A 27,874-nucleotide genomic window follows, 5' to 3' on the forward strand; every position below is an offset into this window, starting at 1 on the left:
CGGCGGAGGGCAGGGGTAGGAGGAGCCGGAGCTGGGTCCGGATCGCGGCGGCTCTAGCGGAGCCCCCGAAGTTTGCGCTGCCGGGGGAGGGCGGCCCTCGGCCCGCCGCTTCCGGGGCTCCACCGCGCCGGGCAGAGCGGAGCGGGCCGGCGGGCGCCCAGGGAAGGGGGTGGGAGCAGGCGGGCCGAGCCGAGCCGAGCCGAGCCGAGCCGAGCCGAGCGGAGCCGAGATGAAGAAGCCGGACGGGAAGGTGGTGCTGCTGGGGGATATGAACGTGGGCAAGACCTCCCTGCTGCACCGCTACATGGAGAAGCGCTTCCAGGAGACGGTCAGCACTGTCGGCGGCGCCTTCTACCTCAAGCAGTGGGGGCCCTACAACATCTCCATATGGGACACGGCCGGTGAGATCCCCGGTGCGGCGCGGCCCCTCTCGCGGGCTCGGTGCGGGGCAGCCCGGAGGGCACCCTCCCTCCCCGGGCTCCGGCCCCGCGGGCTCTCGGTGTTTCCCGGCGGCAAGGGCCCCATAGAAACTTGCGGGGCGCTTGCCGGGCTGCCCCTCTCTTATGGGTGCTGGGGACACCGTCAGTGTTTCGGTCATCCTGCGTGTGGTTTCCTTTTCCCTGATTTTGATAGGAGCTGTTGAGGGGACAAGGTTGGGTGACCTGGCTCGGTACGGTGGTTCGCCTCTCCGAGAACCGGAGCAGAGGAGATGGAGAAGCGAGCCACGCTCCGCAGCGGCGGAGGCGGGGTACCGGGAAACGTCCCTTGGGTGTTCGGGACTCAGTGCGGTGTGTCGAAGCTGCTGTAAAATAAGTCGGCTAAACTGAATGGTTTGGCAGTAGGACAGACTCTGAAAAGAAACACATTTCTGACGAACCAAAAGGGGCCTTACAGCTGCTAATCCGTAGTATTTTCGGATCTGCTTTGCAAAACGTGGATGTACAGAGAAGATCGGGATGCCTGTTGGCTTTCTTTAGCCTGAGTAGATGGCACTGACTGCAAATTCAGACAGGAGTTAGCGAGGTTACAACTTCTGCGCATCGCTTCTCGCTGCATGCTTTTAAATGTCCAACCGCGATCAGCTGGTGCCGGGCTCAGACTGACAAATGAGCACAGCTCGCCAACCCTTCAGACGTGGCTTGCTCTTTGAACGCAGCAAGAAGAGCTCGGCACATAAGGATTTAATGCATAGCGAACGTGGGCTGAAGCAGTTTCTGTCTGGAAGAGCAGCAAGGGGTTGTCTGGCCCGCTGTGTTGTGGCAGGCAGCATCTGCGGGATGCGGGAGGGAGCGCGACTTGTGGTTTGGAGCTCTGGAGTGGAGGGGGGTGGGAGAGCATGGGCTGGAGAAGTGGTTTGTGGTCTCAGTCATGTGAATATCTTGCTCTTGGTTATTAAGTCAGGAAGTATCATGTAGAGGGCCAGGCTACACTGAAGAATGAGGTCTCTGAATGTTCCTGCCTGTTAAGTTGCTTGTGGGAAAAATATCTTGTTTTCCTGTTCAGCCGCATTTTGTTGAAATTTTTTAGTGGCAACCTAAAGAATGTGGGTCATATATTCTTGTGAAACTTGGGGAGCTACAGCATCGTGCAATATTCCAGTTTCCTCTTGGTGACATTGGGGAGGGAACTTCATTCGCTGCGTCACTTCATGTCACAATCTAGTCCAAAACGACTTTTCCTGCGTCAGGAGTTGAGGAGGAAGGGGGAAAGAAACTGCCTGAAAGTTGCACAGAAACTTTTTTTTTTGGGGGGGAGGAGATGCTTAAGAACTTTGGCTTCTTGTGTTCCTTGATCTGTTATTATGATGAAAGCTCTCTACCAGCAGCCCTGGTTTAGATACACTTTCTACGTGCTTTGTTCTGTTCTTGAGAAAAATCTACTTCATGTAGACATTGTCATACCCTACTGTGGGGAGTCTCCTATGGGCAACTGCTGCTTGTTTCTAGTAAGGCCGTCCCATGTGAATCATTAGCAGTGGGCTTTATTTCAACAGAATTATCTTGGTGAGTTTGTTCTTTGGTGATTTTCCTTATGCCCTTCTGCTTTTTGTTTGTTTGTTTGTTTTTATCATATGTGATAAAATAAGTCTCTCCAAGGCCTCTTCTGATTTTAGAGCCTTTCAGTTGTTTATTCTTATTGTAGTATTCTATTCAGTGTTAGTTGAGGAAATACCTGAAACACCCAAGTGATACGTGTCTCAGGGCAGCACAAGGGTTCAGGGCTCATAGCCTTCTTAGCAGCCAAAGTTCTTCCTGCACTCTGGAGCAGGGCCCTGTGATGATTCTGCTGCTTGTTCAGTACTGCAGCAGAAGTTCTGGCTGCTTCCTAAGCCTCGACAGGACTTCTGTGACAGGATCGCTGAAGCCAGTTGAAAAGTGTTGTTGAGTTGCACTGAGGGCGGTGTAACACATCTTCCTCAACCTTCTCTGAAAGAGACATACCTGTTTTCTCCTGTCCTGGTGGAGGAGGAAGGGACCTTGTGGACACTACAACTCTAATGATAGGTCAACAAGGGCATTCAAAAGCTTGCATTATTTATTGTATTTTTTATTTAATTTGTGCAGACCTCACACTTTTGCTGGCCACAACATGCCTGCAGTCCTTGGTTTGTGGCTCTTATCTCTCTGTGGTGTCACTGTCTTATCTCTGCCAGGTAGCTACCAAGTAAGGTAGGGGTTTTTTCGTAGTAAGACTGAGTTTAAAATTTAGCTCTTCTGCCTGTCTGTTAACCTGGCATTGCTTACTGCTGAATGCATATGAAGCAGTAACGAGGTGATCAAATACAGATCCATTGTTTTCTCTAACTGTTTGTGCCTAAACTTATAGTGGAATCCAGAAAGAAAAGATTATCCAGGAGGTAAGAAATTATCTACTATGACAGAAGTATGGTTCAATGTTTTCACCCATCTTACCTACCTAAATACTGAGTGCCAACATGAGATGTCTGTCTTAATACTGCTGTAGTAAGTACTTCACAGAGTGTACAAAGCAGAGATACAGAAGATTTGGCCTAGAAAATGAGGGGATACCTGGTCATGACTACTGCACTAGTTCAGTACTCTGGTAAAATACACAAACATGCAAGAGTAACTGGAATACATGTTCTTTTAAAATTTTCTTAGTTCATGATTATCAGCATTATTTTGGGGACTGTTATCTCCTTAGGAGTCCCATGTATTTTTTTGTCAGTTCAGCTAGGATGGTTATTTGTTATTCTGGTCTGGGTTAGGAAGCTGGCTGAAACAGTGTAAGCTTCAATACACTAATGTAAACTACATTACTATTCCTGTAATAGAGTTTTGTTTTTGCAAGATTAGACTTTAGTGATTGATCAGTATATCTGCAGTAATGGTGATGGACCAAAAATTAAGTATGCATAGATATTAGTGCTACCTCAGTTTAATTGCCCATCTTCTGAATTATTTAAAGAATGTGTCATTTTTACCCATCACTCTGTTGATCTTGCATTACTTCTCACTCTGTTATTCAGAAAAATCTCACATTTTTTTCCAGGAAGAATTAATTTTGCTTACCAGAGCACTTAAAATGCATGGTTCTGTGTTATCACTCAATAAATCACAGAAGAGCACACTGGACCTGTTTTACCAAGTTAGGTTTGAAGTGCAAATCAGTCTAGGGAGGACTCTTCTCTTGGCTCGACCTTCGCTCCTCTTCTTATCTTGGGAAAATCAGATGCCTACTCTAGTGTAAATTTTTCATGTTCTTAGCCATAAGTCTTGTAAAATGGGTGTGCAGAAGTTGTCAGACTTGATTGTTTCTTCTGTAAATGCACATAGCAAATAATTCAGCATTTCCAGTTTTCCAGTCTGATTCCAATCTGAAATTGCATTCAAGTCAAGGAAACAAGCCACAGATGGAAGAACACTTGGGGCAAGTATCATATGCTTGCCATGTACTTTGCTTTGTTTTTTTTCCTAGCCATCTGCTTTTGACTGTTTCTCCATTGCCAGAGGCTTGGATAGTTGGTCTACTGTTGTATTCTTGGTGCAGAGGATTATTTATTCTGATGCTACAAATTATATTTGCTTCTTTCCTGTTTGGTCAGTTAATTCAAATGAATAATAATAAAAAAATAAATCCATAAACTATAGAAGAAGACAGGAACTGTAAACTTTTAGCCTGTTCTAAAGTCTGCTAGATAGAGACCTAGAAGCATCTGAGCTATGCTTTGAGACCCTCATAGTAGTATGTTTGGAGCAGTATTTTTCTGAACCAAGGAAGGTAAACAACAGTGTCAGCTAGAAGAATTTTCTCACATGGAAGTAGTGGAGGCTGGGATGTCAAAGCTGTATATATGTATATGTATGTGTGTATATATAACTTCTAGGCAGTGCTGACAGCAACTGTGTAGTAAACCAAGACTTCCTACTGGGTGTTGATGGCATGTGGCTCTGAGCTAGCACTTTTATCTCGGGTAGCGCAAACACATCCTGAAGTTCTGAGGGTCTCAGTCCTGCTCCATCATTAAACCTGGAATACTAATGCATGGTGGCTGCAGTTAACAATGTTGTGGGAGTTTTGGGTGTTCAGGCATATTTTCTGATGCCTTGGTATTTCAAAGGGAAAAACTTGTTTGTTTGTTAGATTCAGTCTCTTCAAGTTGACATTTGTTTATCTGGCAGATAAGTGGTGCCTCCAGCAGCAAGTTTTCTTAATTATTAGTGGTCCCCTGTGTTGCTGGCTTAGTGTTAGAGGAGGCAACTGGTAAGTTAATGACAAGTGTTTAATAAAGTTCACTTCACGATCCTGTAATTACATTTTAAGAAAGAGGCTGGGTTTTGAACTTCCCAACAGATAGTCATGCAGCATTATAATGGGGAAATATAAAGGTTAGAAGGGAAAACAAACTTTGCTTCTTTTCCTTCCTTCTCATCTTGAGCAAGCTGTCTGCATGCAAGAACTGACTTGACTATTTTCTTCTGTGAACATTCAGCTATCAGTCCATATTTTTCCACCCTCCACCCCTTCATTTTGCACCTGGATATTTTTTTTTAGTGGCTTTTTTATTTGTGGAGCTAGTAGGGACAAAGGAGATAAATATAGCCTGGAAAAGCCTATATGAAAGGCTTCTCTGTGACTTGGGTCAGCTGCAGCGTATCTGCGTAACAAGTGCTTACATTTCTTGTGACTGGTTTGCTGATGTCTGATGGATCAGTGCTGGTGAGCGTGTGTGAATTGCTCACAGTTTCTGATCTTTGATTGTCAGTGTTGTGTTGGCAACTGCCTGTGCTGAGCTTTCTCAGGCTACGTCTGAGTGTCTGGCTGGTAAGAAGTGTTAGGTACCTTCCTAGCTCAGTTAGGCTTTGAGGTTTTTTGGATTTCTTGAGAATGAGGTCGGCCCCCCAGGTAGGCTGGTCTGTCAGCTGCCCTGGAGGCCAATGCTCTCCTGCGTAGTGAACAATATACAAGTTTGCTGTAGGTCAGGAGGAAGTATGGTCCTTCATTGTATTGAAACAAAACAGAGTAGAATTAAATGGCGTATTTTCCTCACAAGTGAAGACAAGTAGTTACTCTGATATTCTGCTGATTTTGACTTTTGGAAGTAGAGGGTTACAACAGGGGAAAAGAAACTACAGATGGGATGATGAGGTGTGTTAGTCAAAGCCGAAGAGGACTCTGAGGCATGTGCTTCTGAAGCTGATGAAATAGGAACAGAGCAGCAGTTGGGATGTGTGAGGAAGTATCTTTAGTTGAGGAAGTTGCTTGTTGGAAGGGTTTAGAGGCTCTCACCTCAAAAAGGGGATAATCTATGAGGAAGGCTGCTGAGTGTGTACTTGTGCTCGAGAGGCAGGGACTTACCAAGATATGAGGTGGAAATTACAGGAAATAAGGTGCCTTAAGTTTGTTGCTGGTGAGTCATGGTTTTGTCATTTGTCACCCAAAGACTTTGAGTTTTTGCAGTTTGCATTTGAGAAGATCAACCTGCAGAATATGATGTTGGCCTCTGTATTAGTTGTTCATAGTTGTTGCATGTAAACCAACCACAGCTGAAGACCAATGCACCATACACAAGTAGTGAAACTTTCCTGGGATTACTGCGTACAGTTTTAGTCCCCACACCTTGAAAAGGAAATGATAAGAGTGAAGGTTCAAAGGAACAATATAGCTAGCTGCCAGGAAAAATCTCTTGTGTACCTGGGGAAAAGCCCTGAAGAGATTTCACTGTCGGCAAGCTCTGTACCTAAAGCCTATGAAGCAGTTTCAGAGGCAGGAATAAAGGTTTAGCTTTAAAGCATCCCTGGAAGCATGGTTTTGTTGTGTGAAACAGTGCACTGGATTGCCTTTTTGTTTTCTGCAATGCATCTTTCCTGGAAAGAGCAGAGTAACTTAAGAAGTGATTAAAAATATGGGCAGATAATGGATTGTGTGGAGGAAGTTTGATTTTCTCTGTCACACAACTAAGAAATACAGTGATACAGAGGCAGAGTCAAAGGTAGTAAATTCACTGCTGCTGAAAGTGCTTTTTGTATGTAAATGAAGTAAAAGTATAGAAATACCTTGTCAGAAGAAACTGTCAAAATTATACATCAAAAAGAAATGGGAAAAGTAAGACACTTTGTTTATTCACCTGTGGCTAACTTACTTTATTGAAGGAGGAATTTTGTTTCTGATATGTAGCTTTAGTACAAACTCTTGGGAAGGTAAACTAATGGGGAGGGTGAGCCACTTTATTATACTTGGTGCAGTCCTAGATAAGTGTCATGTATGAACCTCTGGAGTAATTTATGTATTCCAGCCTCGAGGTTAAATCCCCACTTTGCATGTGGTATTTAATAACAGAGTGCAAAGTGACTGAGCTGTTCTAACCTAAGTGTGAAACTACTTGACCATTTGGTGAGACTCTCTCTGAATATTATCAGTGACCTGAGAGGTCTATGTCTGGCTAAGGCTCTCCAGTGTTGTGCCATGGCATTGCGGCTTGATAAACATTAGCAGCTTTGGAGTCCCCAGTAGCACCTTAGCTTCTATAATAAGAGAGGTCATCTTTGCTTTCTAATTTTAGCATGGAGGGAGGCCCGAGTTTCAGAGTCTTGTTGTAAAAGGGGGGTGAGGGGTTAATATTGACCATTTTCAACTGCCTAGTCTCTCGTGTACTTGTTTTTCTGTGAAAATTTTGCTTCTTGGCTTTGGCTGATACAAATGAGTTTTTACAAGTCCTTGAATTGATTGAGTACATCTATCCCAAAGCCATGTTTTAAAGCCCCAGATCCTAGGTTGGAGCAATACTGAGAATCTTTACAAGGAAGAGTTCGTGCCTTTGGCATTGTATCCGTTCTTTCCAGCTTACTGAAGGTATCTCTTTCAAAATTGACTTGACAGCTGAAAGGTTAGTTTAAGTGTTGACCGCCTGCTTTGTGGCAATACTGAAAATATATGAGGGAGGGAGGCATGAACAGGAAAAATGGTTAGTCAAGCAATGTGAATGCAATGGCAAAGCTGCTGACAAAAAATTGCAGACATATGGAAATTAATCTTGCTGGTGAATCAGGAGCCGTAGGAGAAACTGTAGAAGATTTCAGAAGGGTGTCCAAGAGCTAAATTATTCACTTCAGTAAAACTGGTCTCCAGTTGGGTATGTACAAAGGCATAAATAGGTGTTCTGCGCAAGAAAACAAGTTATTAATGCCCCGTTGCACTCTTCAGTTTGACTTTAGGATTTGTGAAATGTAAACCTGAGCTGTCTAAGAAATGAACACTCTTTCAGCAGTGTGTGGGGAAAATACGTCGACGGGATGTGATGATTTTTCTTCCCTGTAGTTCTCTCTCTAGCTGAGTGAATAGCACTGTGCAGAACAGCAAAAAGCTTCATTAGCTGTAACGTGGAGGTGATTGTGTACAAAGTAACTCATGTTGACATAATTCTGGACATTTCTGGGTACTAGGCACATTCCTTAATGGAAAACAAGTAGCTACTTAAAATTAGTATTGTATGCTTAGGTAGCTGAACCCAGGTGGTCTGGGTTGAGATGCTTTTTTCTATTGACTGTGCAATCAACTTTTACTCCTTCCTTGGAAGGAAAGTCACAGTGGACTTAAAAGCACAGGGCAGGTAACTAGCTGTTAGCTGTGTGGTTTTATATTTGCTTCTTTGAGCACTCATGTATGGTGAGTACTTTTCTTATTTCATTTCACATGCACATACATGCTATAGTGCACAAATGTCAATGCCAGGGAGACTCATAGCCAGCTTCACAGTGCCTTGGCTGAGCTGCTCCTGATGCTTAAGTACCTTTACACATTCGCATCTTAGATCAAGTTGTTTTCATTGCTACAGTTACTATCTTGTGTTGAAGCCATTAGCCATATGAGCTTCCAAGCAATTTCTCCTGTGGCAGTCTACACTGTCTGAACTGAAGATACACTTAGTAATTCCTCATCTGTGTCACATTGTACTATTGCAAAATACCCAAACAAGTAACCTTTGTTTGGGTCTCCACACTGAGTCTGTTGCGGATGTATCTAGAGTCATTAAAAATTATGGAGCAGAAAGAATCTTTTCCTCTCCCAAGTCTGAATGATTTGCTTTCTTCCAGATGAACACTGGGTAGAACATCTGGGATTCCACTGAAAGGCATTAAACTTGTGATAAATTCCTTTTCCTGAGCCTGTCATATTAACTAAAACTTCTTTTGTAGAACTTGAAGATAAGCCTAGCACATGAGATTTTTAACTTGATGATTAAGCTTATGCAAGGGGTACTGCTGAGAGCAGAGGGTGGTCAAAGGAAATGAGGTGTTTTTTTTTTCTCTTAACTTGAATGAATTCTTAACTCAAGTAGTTTGCCATCCTTCATCACAGGAGAGCCAGGATAACATCCTTTAGGACAGCCAACTCAATAGGCATACAAGATTTTCTAATTTGACTATCCTACCTGGTTATGGAAAAAACCCAAATTTAGGTGAGAACTTCTTAACATCATTTTTAAAAGGATATAGGTCATCAGATGTGTTTGTGAATCTTCTAGTGTATCTTTCCATTGCTTAGGAAGCAGACTAGAATTGAAGTTGGCTTTGCATGGGTGGCCAAGGAGCCAGTTATGAAAGAGCTCTGCTGACAGCCTGAAGACCTGTGTAAGCTTGAAGTTAATGTTTATAGTGTTTTGGGTCCAGAAGAGGGCATTAAACGGTTTGGAGACAAGTCTTACAAGGAGCAGCTAAGGGAATTGGGGTCATTTAGTATGGAGAAGAGAAGCCTCAGGGGCAACCTTATCGCTCTCTGCAGCTACCTGAAAGGAGGATGTAGTGAGGTAGGGGTTAGTCTCTTCTCCCAAGTAGTAAGTGGTAGGACAAGAAGTAATGGCCTCAAGCTGTGCTAGGGAGGTTTAGACTGCATGTTAGGAACAATTTCTTCACAGAGAGGGTGATCAGGGATTGGAACATGTTGCCCAGTGAAGTGGTAGAGTTACCGTATGTGGAAGTGTTCAAAAACTGTGTAGAGGCCGTGACATGGTTTAGTGGTGGACTTGGCAGTGCTTGCGTAATGGTTGGACTTGAAGATCTTAAAGGTCTTTTCCAACCTATTTGATTGTGTGATTCTATGATTCTATAAAGCAAAAAGAAGGAAATATGTATTTGAGCTTTTGCCTGTTTACCAATTCCACTGGAGCAAGAATACATTTCAGTCTAGCTTATAGCATGGTGGAAACTTCATGTAGAGGATTCCAGGTGGAGAGACATTTGAAAATCTTTATTCTCAAGCAAGCGAACATTTGAATTAATGTTTCTATCCTTTGAGTTTGATTTTGTTCCACGCTTTCACAAATAGGGTTATTTTTTTGTTTTGCTTTTTTTTTTCTGTTATGAAAATACCTCATCATGTCCTCAACTACAGAGAATGTATTGTCTTTTTTTTCTTCCCTCCTGCTCTACAGGTTAATGAGTTGATGAGTGGAAGATTGGAATAATTTTGTCTAATAATGATTAAGCATCTGGTGTAGATACTTTTGCCTGTTCCCTCAGCCTCTCCTGTTGATCCACTGGCATTCTTTCTTTAATCTGTTACGTGATTTAATATTCCTAGCCACTGTTTTTGTGCTTCAGCAAAATCCTACAAAATAAGAGAAAAGATGATGTCCAGCCATTCAACTGCTCTTATATACCTAGTTTAAAAATGAGTCTTCAGTACTGCTGAAATAGCAGGATATTTTTGTTTTACATTCTGCAGCTGATGACTACTTAGGAATTTTTAGTCATGTATAATATTCAGCCATAGATATTTAAATACTTGAGATTTTATTTTTCTATTAGTTATATCATTATCTGTAAAATGAAGGATGGCTTACTTAGATCTTCAGGAAAATGTTCTTCCTGTAAAAATATATTAACTAGAATCCCCAAACAGTTTTGGAGGCATGGCAAGAGAAATGAACATGTGCTTCACATGAAGAAGGCGAAGCAAAAGTTAGACAGACTGAAATAACCTTTAAAACAAAAGAAATGCTTAAATGCTGTTCATTGGCTGGGTAATAATGAGGAACAAACACCCCTGTGTTTCTCTACACGGAGTCAACCAACTTTCATTTCTGCTTAAGCTCACGTTCTTAATCCACTCAATGACAAAAGTATAAAACATACCTGTATGGAGTTGTGCCCTGGTTACAATGACCTTCAGTTGAGCTCCTGCTTCCCTTTCCCTAGGGGATTTGGACTAAGTGACTTTCCTTTCTGGTTATGCAGGTTACTTCAGGAATGGGACTGAAGCTTCATGCAGTTAAATGCCTTATGTTGTGAAAATCCTCAGAAGTTCAGTGTGTCCATTCTTCATAATGGGGTCTGTGATCTGGACATACAAATCTGTTGTTGCTCTCTTCTTAATTGTTTGAGTTAAAAATAAGGCACTCTGTTGTATTTTAGAGTGTTTTATAATCTATTATTTATTTGTTCCCACTTTCTGGCTGTCACTTCCTCTCAAAAAAAATCCCAAACAAGCAAGCTTTTGGTTCATTTGGAAGAGGGAGAAATTACCAGAATCTGTAGTGGTTTATAGGGCTTTTTAATTTTTTGACTATGTAGTTGAGACAACATCTTCCAAGCATCATAAAAAGGCTCATCAAATTTTGTGCATTGTTGCAAGGGAAACATAGGTATTTTAAACCAAGCCCATTGGTATAATGAGAGTGACCCCATCACCCCCCCATCCTGATACTGGCTGTTGCTTACTTAAAAAGGAAATCTCTGATTTTTGAAACTGAAAATATTTCAGACTAGTCATCTCGTCCAGCCCCTGCCAGTATGGTTACTTCTTATTTTTATGAGGAACAAACACTCCTGTAAGATTGTCTTTAGGACATGGGGTTTTCCTAGCGCAGCAGATAGCTGTATGTATCACATTTAGATTGTTTCCCTTATATTGTTTCCTGTTTTAGCACCGTGGGCCCTTTCCACATTAATAATAATTAGTTTTATCTCTGAAAGAGATCACGGCCAATATACTTGGGTCCCTCTGTATATATTGTAGAGTTCCAGTGTCTGTGCTGAGCAAAGCTGTGCTGCTGCTGTGGAAGAAGAGGATGGTCTCTGGCTATGGGGAAGGGTGGGAAGGTGCAATCCCAGGCATATGTGAATGGATTGTGCTCAAAGTCTTCCAGGCTGATTACCAAAGGCTAAAATAGCTGTTGCTTCTGATGCCCTAGTGCTGTGTTAAAAGCATGCTGGAGATCCCTGGAAATATCTGCAGACTGAGCTTTTCTCAGTGTCTTAAAACTCTCTGGCTGGTGACCTGAAGTGGAATGCTGTGTGAGGGGAGGGAACACTGGGCTCTGTTATCCTGTTGCCACTGCTTGTGCTTCCCAAGTATTGACAAAAGATGGAAGGAAGTGTCATTGAAGTGGGGCTGATGGAAAATAGGTACAGCCATAGCTAACATTCTTGTAAGTGAAGCTCTCCTGTGGGTCTCTGAAAGAGGAAGCAAACTTACTGCATTATGATATGACTCTCCTTGGGTGTACACAAAAAAGTTCATAGCTGCATGTTGGTGGTTTGGTTTCTTATACTTGGGAAGAAGGGATTTGAAGACAGTCAGGCGGCTAAAATACGTATGATGTGTTTGGGGTTGTAGTGGTAACATGGAAAATGAGTGATTCTAATAGATTAGACCATTTAATTTTATTTATGGTTGATTACAGTCTTAATGCAAAGAAGATCTGCAATCAGTTACAATGAACTATTTTTCTTCTCTAAAATGTCAGGCCTTAATGAAGATGTTTATTAAGTTCATGGTATTTCTTCACTCAAAAAATGGTTGGTGTGTTGTATTGGTTGACTTGGTATGTATCTAGTTACTGTTCTGCAAAAAATCCCATGGGGAATTATTGATTTAAAAAACCCAACCAAACAAACAAAAACCGACTCCAAACCAAACCCCTGTAAAGAGATATCTAAGTCAAAACCAAAGTATCTAATGAGGAAGTTGAAAAACTTAAGTAGAACAGGAAGCGATTCTTGTCTGTGAGGGAACAGGCAGATGCTGATTTGCAAACTCTTCACTGGGACCTGGCAGGAATGCCAGAGAAGCAGTAGCATTTTGGAGTGCTTATTGAGATATGTTTAGGAGGGCAATCTCAACTAAGCCCAGCAAGCTGCTCACTCACCCTCCTCCAGTGGGATGGGGGAGAGAATCATAAAAGTGAGAAAACTCGTGGGTTGAGATGAAGGCAGTTTAATAGGGAAAGCAAAAGCCGTGCACACAAACAAAGCGAAACAAGGAATTCATTCACCACTTTCCATCGGCAGGCAGGTTCAGCTATCTCCAGGACAGCAGGGCTCACCCATAACAGTGAAGACAAACACCACTACCCCAAACATTCCTCCTTCTTTCCCATATATATATATATATGCTGAGCCTGAGACCATATGGATCTGGGATACCAGTGGTGCAGTGAGAGGCAGAAAAGGCCTTGACTCTGTGCAAGCACTGCTCAACAGTAACTGAAACATCTCTCTGTTACCAACACAGTTTCCAACACAGATCTAAAACATAGCCTCATACTAGCAGCTATAAAGAAAATTAACTTTATCCCAGCCAAAACCAGCACACCAGGTTAACTTGCCAGCTCCTTATTGAGCAATATAAAGCATCCAGTGTGCGTGGAGTGACCTCCTGGCCCTGCAGTGCCGGTTGAACTATGTTCAAATACACCTGGCTGTGCATTCCTGCCTGAGCTAAGGACCTGCTTCTTGGTTTGAAGAGCAAACTTTGGGAGGGAGTGTGGGCTTAGAAGATCTCTTTTCTGAGTGACTCTGAAGGCAAGGGCCTGATAAGAGCCTCTGCTTAGCAATTGTGTGGAGAAGTGGGCTCATCTGCAGTGCCTGTTCCCCTGTGGAAAGGAATTGTAAATTTAAGGAAAAAGTATCAGTTTTCAGGTACTGGAAAGAAAAAAACATCTGCTTTTAGTATTCATCCTGTGGAATATGAATTGCTTTTCTGTAGGAGGGACTTTTCTTTGAGGAGATGGATTGGTGTTCCAGTGAGCGTTACAGCTGAAAGGCTTTTTGCACAACCCAGAGCAAGGTGTCTCGCACGGATGAGGCTGTTCTACAGCCCTGTCCCGTAGCTGGCCTCTTTGTTACCCACTGCTGAGTGATACTTGACCGTCAAGCTCTGCTGCTGCAGTTAAGTGTTCTGTGCTATTGCTTCCTGCAGAACTCTCCACAGTAAATCCGAAGGGGCTTGGGTTTTCTGTCATAATTTAACTCACAAGCACCCTGCAACATTCTCTTTTCCATAGAGATGGTGTTGATGCTGGATTTCAGCTCATGTTCTGGTGGAGCATTGGCTTGTAGACAGGATGATAATGTCCCATAAATCTGGCATGCCCTCATTTCTTTTGCCAGACTTTGGTGTTGAGATAACACATCTTCCTACACAGCTGTGAGGTTTCAGAGGGAAAGTGGTCTTGTTTTTTTTAGTTTGTGTTTCAGATGCACTCAGGATATGCTTGCTGGTCTGGTGGGGCTATACTGAATTCTGTTTATCTTCTACAAGGTTCTGCCCTTCCAGACAGCTGAAAATACATGAAGTGCTTGATGCTTCTGGGGTATTTCCTTCTCTTAAAAATAAACACAGTACATTAAGAGACCTAAATAAAATGGGTAGTTTGAAAACAAGTCTTATCTAGCTAAATGAGAAAGTATGTTAGGGTTGTAGAGGTGTCAGTGGGATTTTTAGCCACAAATAGGTGGGGTTTTATCCCCCCCCCCCTTTTTTTTCTTCCAGTAAGAAAGGTTAAGCTAAATTCATTTTGGGCAACAATATATATTTTGCAAGGTCCATTGAGTTGGTAGTAGATGACAAACTGAGCCCTTGGTACCTCATGGTGTCCCACAACCCATGAGCTGTTCTGAAGAGTATACCAAGTGTAAAGAGGAATGAAAGTAGTGAAGAATTTCAGTAACCTCCTAGCTTTGGTGGGACAGTCCTGGTTATAGAATAAAATGGAAAGATTGGAGAAAAGAGCTACAGGTATGGTTAATGGTTTAGAGGAATCTGCTAGGGGCAAGGAGCCTGAATATGAAAAAATGTTGGTTTCTCTGGCCTAACAAGAAGGTGGTTAGGTTATACAGGAACACCTTTTAGGGAGGAGTGTTGAGTTTTTCTGGGTTTTGGGGAATGTGGTGGGGTTTTTAGTGGTGATGTTGGTTTCATTTGGGTTTTTTTAAGAAGATACTTCATGGAGCTGAAAGTCTACCAAAATTCAGAGTCTGAAAGCTGACCTATAACAAGCTAATTTGTGGGATATCAACTTTTCTTTCTTTGGGTGCTTTATAGAATATAAATTTCTCAGTCGCAAGATGAAGGCTGAGTGAAATTCTATCATCTTCATTACGCAGGAGATCAAGTGTAGTTCTCATTCTAGTCTTATCTCTGCCCCTGCTCTGTGACTTTAATTTTTTTTCTTTTGTTTTCTCTCTTCTTTCCTATGTTAAGTTGTTCTCTCCCTTCCCTTGAGTGTGTCTGAAGGGTCTGTCTTTGGGAACATATGGAATGAAAATAGACAAACTACTGTTCAGGGCTGGATTTAAAAGTTTCTGGGAAAATTTAAGCTGGCTCATGAGTGAGTAATAGAGGATTTGACAAGATGACTGATGTTTATTATAGTTCAGCTGTAGGTGAGTGAGTAATCAGCTTTTTTTGATACCTCTGTGACTCTACGTGCTCTGCAGGACATAACAGATCGATCAGCACCACCGTAAGCTGTTAGGCATCATTTAGTTTACCTGCCTTTAGAAAATTAAGCTTTAGCTTAAAAGCACATTTCTCCATATACTATCACACTTTTAACTGTCAAAACCACAGCAATTTTTTTACCCATGTTTCGGTCATAGATTCTTTAAAGGTATACTGTGAGTAAAGGCTGTGTGTCCTTTGAGTCATTTCTTCAGCACATCAGAAAAATGTTGTGACTAAGCATTTATTGTGGAGCTTCTATCAGCACATACCTTGGAAAATAAACCTCTTGAAGGATATGAAATAAAACAAACCCTGTAGCAAAAATACCCTCTATTTTCTGTTTTGCCATTTTTATTAGACAGGGTTTTCTGTGTGCCCTTTCGCTGAAGAAAAGCGTTATCACAACAAGCACGTATGCCAACAAGCCAACTTCTTCAGATAAAGCTCAGATGATCCTGTAGATCATTAACTACATCTTAGAGTTCAGCATGTGATGTGCAGCACATCACGCTGACATCATTCTTGCATAACCTCTCAGTGTGCTATTTGTCCTAACAATAAAGGGCCCATTTAAGTGAACTTCTTTGGAAGAATAGTTTTATGTGAATTGTGCCAAAGTATCACTTTTGGAATGTTAATTGAATTGTTGTTTTAACAGTGATTAAAGAGTTAGTTGAAACTGCTTGACCTTTTGGTATTTTTGACGTTTGACAAGGAAAAGTTATTCTCAGAAGGGGTAGAGGTGCCAAGGGGGTTGTTCTCCCAGCCAGCCAGGTCTTGAACAGGTTGTACTATGAGTCTAGGTGTACATAGCAAAGAAGAAAAAAGGGAACACAGTCAAAACAGAATTATGATTGCTTTTTTTCTGATGAAAACCATAAAAGGAGAAGCAAATTAATAATAGTTGCTGCTGTCATTTATTTTAGCTGGCTGTTAAGATGACTTTCCTTTTGCAAAGGCTGTAAACTAGGAATAAGCTTGAATCTGTAAAGAAATTTTGAGAGCATTACTATTAGCAGAATTGTTAATCCTTGTATGGGAAGGCTCATCTTTCTAGCCACTTCACCTGCCTTCTGAATTTTAGGGCAAAATCTTTTACATCATATTTTCTGGTACCTGCTGAAACATGCCCCACAAATCTTATTTATGGCATATCAGGTATTTTTAGTTTAGCTATTGTATTTAGATGGGAGGGGAAAGAAGTAGGCTAAAAGAAATTTGGCTATAGTTTTTTTTTATTGAATGTTTTACTATTCTTACTCATAGAGTATAGTGGATTTTCCATTTCCAGTAAGTAAATACCTGTTCTGGGTTCAGGACAGGTATTTAAACCACAACAATACCATATTTTTCTTTATTTCATACGCCTTCCAGTGATTCTTCTTGTTTGTAAAGATTCTGAATGGATTCCTTTCCCAGTCATACTGGTGGTGATTAAAACTCAAAAAAATTGAATTCATATGCTGCCTTTGCATTAGAACAAGCAGAAAGAACAAAGCCTCGTAAAGGATACAGGGTGTGGTGGTGTTTCTTTTCTCTCTAGTTCGTCTTTATGCTCTTTAAAAACTTTTCCATCTTTGTCCTGCTTTCCATATCTGTTTCCATGTCTGTTTGTTTTGGTTTTAGGGGATTTTTTTGTTGTTTTGTTTTTTGGTTTTTGTATTAGGGGCTAGAAATAAATGATTTGTGGTTTTAGTGCCCTCAACTCAAGCAAAGGAAGTAAGAATGAGTTTCTTCTCTTAATGCATGCTGGTAGTTGCTGGTGTGCACTAGCCTTCCAGGGAGCAGTCCTCTTCTCTTGGCAGAATGTTAATAGTTAATTTAGATGCCTGAAAGGATGTTGGCTTTGTTATGTAAAGGAATGGAAATAAAGGATGAGTTTCTTTTTTTTTCCTCCTTGAATATTGCATTGGAGACAGGACCCCCATTAATAGGCCTTGGTGCTTGGTAACGCTAAACATGTCATCCATTTTTTCTTGAATACTAGTGCAGTCTCTCCTTTTATTCCATGGAGAATACATTAATATCTGTTAAATATTCGTGCATAAGTTTGCATGGGACAAGTGGTTATCTTCTTAAGATAAAAACAGATTAAAAACTTATGCCTTTTGATGATTTTGTGTAAGAATTAATGATTTCAAACAGCTCTTCAGTTATTCATCACTGTGTGTTTTTCTCGCTCTTGATTCCTGTTAGAATTCAGGTTCCCTAATAAAACACATCCCAAAATATATGCACCATGTTATCCCAGCCACTTCTGAATCACTGATGGTAGTTTAGGAGACTTCTAGAAACAAAACAGAACAACACAACACACCAAAACCCAAAATAATTCTCTTTAATATTTGTATTTGCACAGAAGGGTACCCCTTAATCTCCCAGGATAAAAGCTGTTCTGGTACCATAACTCATAAATTTGGGATTATAGTGGCAAGACATGTCCTGTTTCATTAAGACCTTTATCTGCCTCTAGTTAGATAAGTAGTTGGATTTTCTCAAGTAACGTATCGGGCTGTTCAGGCAAAGTCAGATCTGTGAAATAGAATGTTTTAATATTTGGTCAAATGCTATTCTATAATCTGACAGTTGATTTTATAGGATTTCTGCATGTGAATTCAGCACGGACTATATTACAGTGACATAATGTAATGCCACTTTCAGATATCAGGAAAATAATCTTACATTCCTCCTGTATAATAGCATACTGAACTCTTGAGATCTGCCTTTCATTCAGGTGTCATGGCATTAAACATATTAGAAAGCACCTTCTGCTTCACTGTTTATGATTTGCAAAGCTTTCTCATTTGTGGCAGACAGTTAAATGTATTGCTGGTTCCTTTGGATCTGGGACTTGCCTCCATTTGAATATTGTGATCTTTTTTATGAGGAGATTATTTGTAGCGTTTGAAACAAATGTCCTGTATCCATTTTTGCCCCCCTGGATGCCAGCCTCTAGGGGAGGAGGAGAAGAGCTCATGCAGTATATTTCTTTTATCTGCATAAAAGCAGTAGTATAAATACCTAAATGCTGTCAGGCTTGGATCCAAGTAACTTTGGACATAAGCTTGTCAATAACCTCTATTATAAGGAGTGTGTGCATGTGTGCGTGTTGGTGAGACCATGTGTGCAACATGGTGGTGCTTTTTTGTGTGTTCATGTTTTAAATAGGAGTGTTAATTGTAAAAGTGTTTTTGAATAACCCCCACTTTCTAAGACCAGAACTGAGGGAATTGAAGTAATTAACAATTAATGATTATGCAGTGGGTAACTTCTAGACATTCTGGTCACTGATTTTTGTGTCCAAGGGAAACATTTGTTAGTGGAGGCATGGTATTTCTAGTATGATGATTAAAGCTGACTGAAGGACAGGGCTCAGTTTTATCAGGATTTCTTGCCTAAGTGAGAAGTGAATGATTACTCCTGTTCATGTGGCTTTCTTGCTCACACAGAATTGCTGTTTTGCAGAAGTAGATTTACAAGCCTAAAACAATTCATGTTTGTAGAGTGGCAATGTTTGCAGGGTCTTGGGAATTTCATATTCCTTCAGAACTCAAAGTATTTATTCATTAAGCTTAAAATACATAGATTTAAGGGAAGAGATGGTCTCTTTCACCTTTTTAATCTTTTATTATGAGATAGAGATACTTGCCTTAGGAATTGAGAGTAAGCTCTGTTTAGACATGGAGTGGGCTTGTCCCAGTTGTATGTTACATTGAGCCCATGTTCTTGACTGTTTCTGATGGTTTTTCTTTGGAGAGCTGTATTAAAGAATTTTCGTTTATTCATTGTTTTCTTAAACCATGTGGTTGTTACTTTCTTCCATGTGTAGCTCTTTCTACTTTAAAACATGAAAGTGAAGCCCTTTGGGTATAAAGATCAGTATTTTGCTATGTTTATGGTCTTGGCCAAGACATCCCTATATCTGATTTTTAATAACTTAAATAGAAGCTCCTGAATTAGGGCACAGTTCACACCTTGAGTGTTGATCCATATCTAAGTATAAACAAAATAAATGTTGCCTTGATTTTTAGTAGAGCTAGAGATATCTTGCATTCTGAAACTTCAATTACACAAATATCTTCTATATTGTAGCGCTGTGAATGTATAATAGTAGGTGAAGGTGGAGCTTAAATGAATTTTCTAGTTGCTCAACTTTTAATTGTTTTGGTGGTTGGGTTTTTTTGGGGTTGTTTGGTGTGGGTTGGTTTTGTGGGTGTTTTTTTTTCTCCCCTCCCACAGACTTTCGTTCTTCGGGGAATTTTGTCTTGGAGGAAAACCAAATGTTGGTGTTTTTCTAATGGATCAGGAAATCATGTATTCAGATAGCTTCTGGATATATAAAAATTGAGCGCTCCAGTGCTTTCTGGCTCATTTGTTTCAACTAATTCCTACTTATGTCCTCCGTGTTAATCCTTTGGGATGGAGAGCTTTATTTTTATCCCCAGGTAACCACAGGCATAGTTTGCTTCTTAATAAAGCTCCTGACTTCAAGGTAAATGTGATAAAGCCACCTAGAAGAAATAAATACCAATCTTGAACAAGGTAATGAAGAACTCAAACTTCATCATTGTCAGATCTTGAGAGCCTGACTCACTTCTGGGCAAGGAAACTTCTGAAACCTTTAAGGACCTTTATTGTTTGTTCTTTAGTAGTCAGTATATATCTTGGTGTACGTGCACAAATAGAAATCTCAGTTCCTAGCAAAGTTGTTTCCCCTAGTGCCCTTTAAAGGGTCACAACTTTACTGCTTTGTCTGCAAACAGAGGGAAATGTTGTTCCCTTTTTAAAAGGGAGCTTGTTTGTCTGCTCTTGTGATCACGCGGATGTTCCTGCTGAGGCAACTCAAGAGCATCAGGGTCACCCTTTGAACCTTTATCTACTGCAGCTGGATCCTCAACTCTAATTTCTTTCTAATACTGATTTCTGTGCTGTGTCATGGGTGTTATACTTTCTGTTTTCTTTCCTATTTTAGCAATCTCCTTAGGGCACAGTTCCTGTCTCTCTTCATGTGCACTCAAGTTCAGACTCTCCTATAAAGGAGAAAGAGAATTTGAAGGCAAAACCTAACTGATACCTTCTGTTTGTGTTAATTCCTCTCTACTGTCCAAATTACAGTCTTGCTTAAATTACAGTGGAAATCCTTGGAAAATACCTGATTTATAGACTGGGAACTTTCCGGACAATTTTGCTCTCTTGTTCATTTTTAATGCAATAGTAGTGTGCTGCTTTTGCTCACTTTTGTGTACTTTTCCACACTACATATTTACTTTAGGAACTCAAAATTTAGAACCCCTCTCAGACTGCAATATCAGAGTAACAATTTTTTTCATTACTTTCTGGAAAACCTTTTTAGCTCTTTAGTATTTCTGGTGTCTTATTCCCTCAAGACTTAAAGGAACATTCCATTTTGCATTCTTGTATGTGCTCAGCATCAGGAGATTTAAAACTTGTTCTTCCAGGAGAGGATTTCTTTAAAAGTGTGTGTGTGTGTGTGTGTGTGTGTGTGTGTGTGTGTGTGTGTGTGTGAAGTTACACTACTTAAGAAGTTGTGGTGCAAGCCTTTGAAGAGGTGGTGTATAAGAAACATTCAAATCTGGAGGAAATCTTTTGCCCTCCTAAACATCAATAGGAACTTCACAGGCTACTCTGGATACCACACTTAGGGATGGTGGGCAGGAAGAGAGCACCAAGGAGGAGACTGGGGCAATGGTTGGCACTGCTGCTTTCAGTGGGTCCCACAGCAAGGAAGGGGAGAGGATGCTTGGTCAGGCTGTGATCCCATCCAGAGAAAGCATTCATGTGGGCTGCTGTCTTCCAGCTAGGAGGCTGGGTGGACTAAAGCCTCAGCCTTAAGTTCAAATCCTTGCACACTTTAAATCTAGTCTTGAGTATTTATAAGGCTGGTCTCTTGCAAGGTCTACTTTTCCCTTCTTTCTCCCTTGGGTTTCTTATGAACCATCTGGTTCTGAAGTCTATTTGCCTCAAATTCTTTGATTGGCTTGTGGCAACCATCATAGGACTTCGAAAATGCTTGGTGACTGCACTGCTCCTGAGTGGGTGAAGTCTCCAACAAGACTTCAGAGACTTGCTGGAAGAGCCTCTGAAAAGCTAATAGTGCTGCAGGTAGAGATAATGCTATAGGGTAGTTGAACTGCTGTACACAAGGCAAGATACAAAGATGAAAAGAAAACTGGAAATTAGGTTTGGGTTGCTTGACTTCAAGAAATTTCCCTGATGTTGTGCCTTTTGTGGTTGATTTGATTCTTACACTTCCTTTGATAGCAAGTTATTTGACAGTTCTGGAGCTCTTCCTTGTTACCTTTATTTTTTGAAAGGGTGAAATCCTTTAATTCAGGGTTTACCATTTAATTTAGGTAATTGTGGAAAATGTATGTGGGGAGTGGTACCAGATGGGTCCAGGGAGAGAAATAACTGGCCCTTACGAAAGGGGTGGCTGTTCTCTTGCAGTAAGTTTTTCACCATAATGTCTGATATTATTTTGCCTGACACCTTAGGGACAGATAAGCTTTTAGTTTAAATACTTTGTGTAGTTTTCAGAGTTTTCCCCCACCTGGCGTTGTTCCAGCCCTTAAGCAGCAGAAGTGATGTGTACAAGGAAACTGTGCTGTAAAAATACATTATGCATGTTTTCTGCATGTAGATTGTGCTGTGTGGGTGAGCAGGAGGGACTATACATAATTCCTCTGACATAATTAATCCCTTATGCAAGGTAAATTCTTCTTACTGTTTCCTTCCCCCTTTCAACAGTATCGTAGTTGTAGAAGTAGCCAGTTTGTAGTTAGAGTTTAAAAGTGTAATGGTTTATATTATGCTGTGCAAGACTAGATTAGCATACAAATTCCATAAAACAAGTAATAGTATTGTTCGAGTACCCAGTTGCTGTAGCAAATCATTCTGGGTGCTGGATTTTATGGCTCAGGCATCTGAAGTGGGAGGATGGAGGAGGATATATGTTCCATTGTGGTTTCCAGACTGCAGTATAACCAGGGTTCAGATGAAAACAAAGTAGGTTGCTGCACAAACTCCTACTGAAAAATTGGAGACTTTTAAAGACTCAGTTGCAGTGCAAGTGAAAGCACAACTCTGAACCTGAGATTGGAGGAGAAAGTGTAAAAGCACTGACCCCTTCATTGTAACCCACTCTCTCTTGCCTTTACTTGTTTACACCTAAGCAAGGTCATATCAATTCCTCCCCCCCCCTTTTCCTACCTACCAGCTCATTAGTTAAAGTATTTCTTTTGATGGAGGGGGGAACAAGCTGAAGATTATACAAAATTGCACAGTAGCAGTTCTCACACTTTTCTGTACTCCGTTCATTGAATTTCTGACTTCTGCAATGTCATGTAACACTTACTGCCAGTTCTTCACTGTGTGGGAAAGTAAACTACACAAGGATTTTTATTTATTTATTTATTTATTTATTTTTTATTAATGTGAAATCCTCATTTTCTGTGTTATGAGAAAGAGTAAATAGTTGTTCCTGGGTTAATTTCTCAGTATTAGGTCTGAATTTAAGACATCGTTCATACCCTTTTTCTGTCATTCACCAGCCTGAGAGATTCCACAGTTTATGCAAAAGCTTTGCATATTTCTGAGCTTCTTTTTATACCTCCTTACAGTATACTCTGAACCTTTTCAAATCTATTTCTCTGGCAGTTATCAAAATTCCATTCAGTGTTAAAGCTATGGCGAGCTTTGAATTTCATGTTCATAGAATCACTGAATGGTTTGGGCTGGAAGGAACCCTAAAGACCATGTAGTTTCAAACCCCACTGCCATGGGCAAGGACATCTTCCGTCACGTTGCTCAAATCCACATCCAGCCTGGCCTTAAACACTTCCAGGGATGGGGCAGTCACAGCTTCACTGTTCTAGCTTGATGTTTTCCAGTTTTGTTTACTGATAACGATAAACACTTTGTTTTCTGGCCACTGAGTCCTAAAGTTTGCCAAAGGACTTACAACAGTTACTCAGAAGTTTGAAGTTCTGTTCCTGACTGGAGATAGGCTCTACGTTACTTTCACAGTGTGCATGTGCTGATGTGTTTTTCCAATATATGCTGACCTGTATTTTTCAGCATGAATTTCTTTTATCTTTCCTACCCCACGGCTATTTATGAGGATTTCACAATGCTGTAACTTGTACAGAAAATTACAGAGAAAGCTTTGTACAGAAAATTAACGTATCTACATCACTTCCAGATTTCCTGTAGATGGAGGCTCTCTGCAAAGAGGTTATAAAAGAAGAGCTGAGAAATGATGATTTTTAAATGTTTAGAAGAGTAATGTTGGGTTTTTTTCTCCCCTTGTTTAGTGACCTCAGGTTGACTTTGATGGCTGGTTGAAATCTAGCGTGTTCTGTCTTTTTCTCAGTCAAGTTTTGGGGAGTAAAGTGAACATGCTACAGTAAATTCTACATGTAGCAGGTATTTGGGGAAAGTTGCAGTTCTTGATAGCAAAGGAAACACTTTGTCTTCTGCTTGATTTCCCTTAGTCCTTTTGCAAGTACTGAAGAACATTGTTTGCTTCCCAGAATTTAAAGAAGAGTCAGTTTTGTCTTCCAAGGAGCAAAGCTGAAGGAGACCATCAAAGCTTAGCTGAAAGTGCTGGTAGATATTTGCTGAGTGACAAGGAGGAAGAAATGTTTGTTATTAACTGTTGGTTATTGAGTGATGGTTGGGGCAACGTAAAATATGAATTACTCCTGAAATGTAGTTAGGGTTCTCTATACTGTGTATGTTTAATATCCTTAAAAAGGGTGAGTACTTGTGATGGGATAGGTGGATATTAATACATACAGGCTGTATACAGCAGCATTAAAGACAGCTATTTTCCTCTAAAGTAAATGTACCTGAGAACTGTGGGCATGTAGTATAGGGCTTACAAAATCCTTCAAAACCTAGGAAGAAGTGGATTACTGAATTTCATCCAGATTTCTGAACTGGATATACTTGGAAGTGTACATTGAATTTATAGGAGTAATAAGATCTAGCAGAATTTGAAACAGTAGAACTTACTTCTTGTGTATAAATTATTAAATAGGTGGAATGAGCCATCTGCGGATGCAAGGGGGGTAGTTGTTAATGTGTCATAAATAAACTAGTATGCAGTTTAATAAAAAAAACCCCAAACCTTTTTCTGCTGTCTGCAACTGTGAATGTTGTGTCAGGCTTGCTCACTCGTCTTTACAGACTCCCTGATCTGCAGTTGAGCACAGATCTGCAGCACAGTTGCACTCTCAAGGGAAAGCAGAAGAAAAAAACTGAAAATGCTACTAATAACACTTTTTTTACCTTCACTGCTCCATCCAAATTGGCAAAATTTGCTTAAAATTCCCTTAACTCTCTCACTTAGTTAATAACATAGCTTGCAGCACACTGACTTATTGTTATGTTTAAACCTTTGCCAGGACGGGAGCAGTTTCATGGCCTCGGGTCTATGTACTGCAGAGGAGCAGCTGCTGTGATCCTCACGTATGATGTGAACAGCCTCCAAAGCCTGACAGAGCTGGAAGAAAGATTCTTGGCGCTGACGGACAGTGCGAGTGCTGACTGCATTTTTGCTATTGTTGGAAATAAAGTTGACCTCACCGATGACTGCGCTTTGCCACCGGATGAAAATAGACCTGAGAAGTCTGTTGCCAGCTGCAGCTCGAAGGTGCGAAAACAAGTCTGTGCAGAGGACGCGATTGCGCTCTATAAAAAGATACTGAAATACAAAATGCTAGATGAGAAGGATGTTCCAGCAGCTGAGAAAATGTGCTTTGAGACCAGTGCAAAAACAGGATACAAGGTAGACTACCTCTTTGAAACTGTGTTTGACATGGTAGTCCCAATAATTGTACGTCAGAAAGCTGAGGGACCTCCGCAAACTGTAGACATTACAGACTACAAGCCAGCAAAAAGGACAAAATCTGGTTGTTGTGCCTGAACCATTTACATGATGTAAGAGAAGGGGAGGGATTGTTCTCTCCAGCAAACTGAGGAGTGACAAGTGCTTGCAGTTCACCAGAAAGGAAAAGTCAAAGAATAAATAGACTAAAATGGTGTCTGTGGAAAAAAAGAAACAACCCAAAAAGCAACCAGCCAAACTAATCTGACCATTAAAGATTTCTGGGAAGCTCTGTGTATGAAAATGGGAAAGTGAGTGGAATTATAGAGGAAGACTTGCCAGTTTCCAGGGGAGCGGATCTGAAGACAAATGGTGTATTAGTACAATTGGTACAAATGACAATAACTTGAACAGTTTTGAAGGAGTCCGATTTTTACTGACTTGCCATTTCATGTTGCATGTAAATGATCTGTTTGTATACTCTCGACAGCTTTCACATGATTGTCATCCTTCCCTTCGCGATTCTGACTTTGAAAGATTGAAAACCCAGTACTTTTTTATTCTTGAAAAAAAAAAAAAAGAAAAAAGAAAATCCAGGTATAATTTATATTTGTAGCTAATAAATCAGTTACAATCTTTTTATGTCAGATGACAGTGTAAGACTCAAAAGCTGAACTATTAAAATCACTGTGGATACATACTATTCATTTGGAGACTTTATTAGTGTGAATTCCCCTTTCATAGTGGGCTTTCATGTATTAACAGGCAGCATCACAGCTCTTGCTGCTCTAATTGCAAGATGTAGGAGGAAGTTTTTCTTTCCTTTTTCTCTTGTAATTCTTTTTAATGTGGATAGCAAAGCTTTTTTGGAGAAGGAAGTGATTTTCTATTTGTCTGCATTTAGACCTCTTTATGGTGCCAGTAGAATGCCACATGTTGAATACCTGTGTTCTGTCTCCTTTCCAATTCCTCCTTCGTGTTGCTCAAGGCTGCAGCTTTGATGTTTAGCAGCTATGCATGACATTGCCATCTTCCTGGAGGGAAGTGAGGACTTGCATTTTCTGATGTGAAACTGGCTAATGCAGGAGGAAGGAAAGAGAAACTGCCTTTTGTGGAGTAGAAAGGCACATGAAGGAGCACTAACGAGGTACCTGGTTTCTCTCCTGACTGCAGTAAAAAGGAGAGGCTAATACTCAATACTGCTCCTAGAGTTTCCCGACTCTTGGCTATGAAGCAGTATGTGATGACCCAGGAGCACACACTGAGACGCCTTAACCACAGTGAGGAACTGCTACTTTCCACCCCCATATTTCCTCAAAACAACTCCCCCAAAACCCCAAAGATGCAGCTCACATGTTTCCATTTCAACAAGTTGTTGTATGGGGACTCTTTCATCTTCCTACGGATGATGTGGGCATAATTTTCTGAAACTAAAGGGTTGGTTGTTCTTATGCTTTCTCACTGACTTTCTCTGTCCCAACCAAATCACAGTTGAGTAGTACGTAGGGGGACGATTCCTAAATGAATAATGAATAAAATTATTCCTAAGAATATTAATTATTTTTTTTCCCCAAAGTATATCTTCTTGATCAACTTGCTGCAGAGAAGTAGGTTTATTTTCTGCTTTCAAGCTTATGTGCAGTAACAAAATTCTAAGGCCAGTGTCTAGTCTTCCCTTGGCACTGGGAAGAGACGAAGAGGCTATAACCTCAGTCTTGTCTGTGACCAAAGCGATTTGCCAACACATCTGGCTTTGCTGCATCTATTGAGAGCTGAACTTGCAGCACACGCGTGTTGTAAGGTCAGGCTTTTGGGTCATGTACAGCTAGAAGGTACAGAACAGGAAAAATATCTGTAAATATAACATCTAATACTTCTTAAGGTATAAATACTTGCAGCTCAGTTGCACCAGTGTTTGATTCGTATGAGATATGAAGGAATTCCTAGTCTTTCCCAAAGCTCCAACTTGGGTGTTTTCACTGGAAAAAAAAGAGGACACAGGAACCAGTCTTGCATGCTGTGCTTTTGCCCTTAGGGCTACAACTGTCTGGCAGGATGTTCCTGGCTTTTTAGTGTTACTGGCTATTGCTCCTTGAGAAATGCCTGAGTTATAGTGGATGTCACTCTGCCAGCCTGTGAGAGAGATCAGAGGGTTACACAGCAGAACCTGAGAGGCTGCAGACTATGCAGGAGCTGATGATGGGAGCTCAGGAGATCTGGATTGCTCGATGTGGCTAGCCCCATTTCTTTACTACTTGCAGAAGTCAGATTGTGCCTTTGAGCAAAACTTGAGGGTTTCTGGAGTTTGATGTAGGAATTTTCTTTTAATTATTTTACTAATTTAAACTCTGCTGTAGCTGAGTTCCACTTTAACAGCCCAGTGTTGATGCTCTGTCTGGTGCAGAGGTGCCTGTGCATGGCTGCAGGCACTATTGGAGAGCACAGTTCAACCCTCAGCACTGGAATTGCCTAGATTTGTTGTTGTTTTCTGTTTAAATGGTGCTTTTAATTTATTTATATTTTTTCACCCCCCCCACCCTCCCCCCCCAATATAATTTTATTGGAATAATTCAGCTTGGCTCACTGATGGGGAAGAGCAGTGAAGCTGCAGAATGGTCATGCATGGCCAGGACTGGCAATGGCAGGTGAAAGCAGCATCCCATGTGCTCTGCTTGCCCTGCCTGAGAGCGGGACCTTGTTTTACAAGTATTTGTTTCCCTTCACCTCCCTCAGTTATGTTTGTCTGGATTATGTGAAGTGTTTGAACAGTGAAATAGATGTTATTTTTGTCCACACTGGGTGAATGTGAGCTGTGGGCATGCTGTGCCTGAGATG

The 27,874-nt window shown here is 40.9% G+C and overlaps 1 protein-coding gene across 1 annotated transcript; it reads left to right on the forward strand.

The window, feature by feature from the left end:
- Positions 1–206: 206 nt before the first annotated feature.
- On the forward strand, positions 207–25,742 carry RAB20 (RAB20, member RAS oncogene family). Its single transcript, XM_061377564.1, has 2 exons — positions 207–401; positions 24,618–25,742. The coding sequence occupies exons 1-2, from the start codon at positions 230–232 to the stop codon at positions 25,136–25,138; spliced, it is 693 nt and encodes a 230-aa protein (XP_061233548.1). The 5' UTR covers positions 207–229; the 3' UTR covers positions 25,139–25,742.
- The last annotated feature ends 2,132 nt before the right edge of the window (positions 25,743–27,874 follow it).

The sequence above is a fragment of the Neopsephotus bourkii genome, unplaced genomic scaffold (genome assembly GCF_033783945.1).
Source record: "Neopsephotus bourkii isolate Nb327-2 ecotype Australia unplaced genomic scaffold, CSIRO-AGI_Nbou_v1 NB_1760, whole genome shotgun sequence".
Lineage (NCBI taxonomy): Eukaryota > Metazoa > Chordata > Aves > Psittaciformes > Psittacidae > Neopsephotus > Neopsephotus bourkii.

Bases quoted from the DNA above. Each gene is read 5' to 3' on its own strand.
- RAB20 (XM_061377564.1), top strand. From the start codon at position 230: ATGAAGAAGCCGGACGGGAAGGTGGTGCTGCTGGGGGATATGAACGTG. The intron at 402-24,617 runs GTGAGATCCCCG...AACCTTTGCCAG, and splicing joins CTCCATATGGGACACGGCCG to GACGGGAGCAGTTTCATGGC.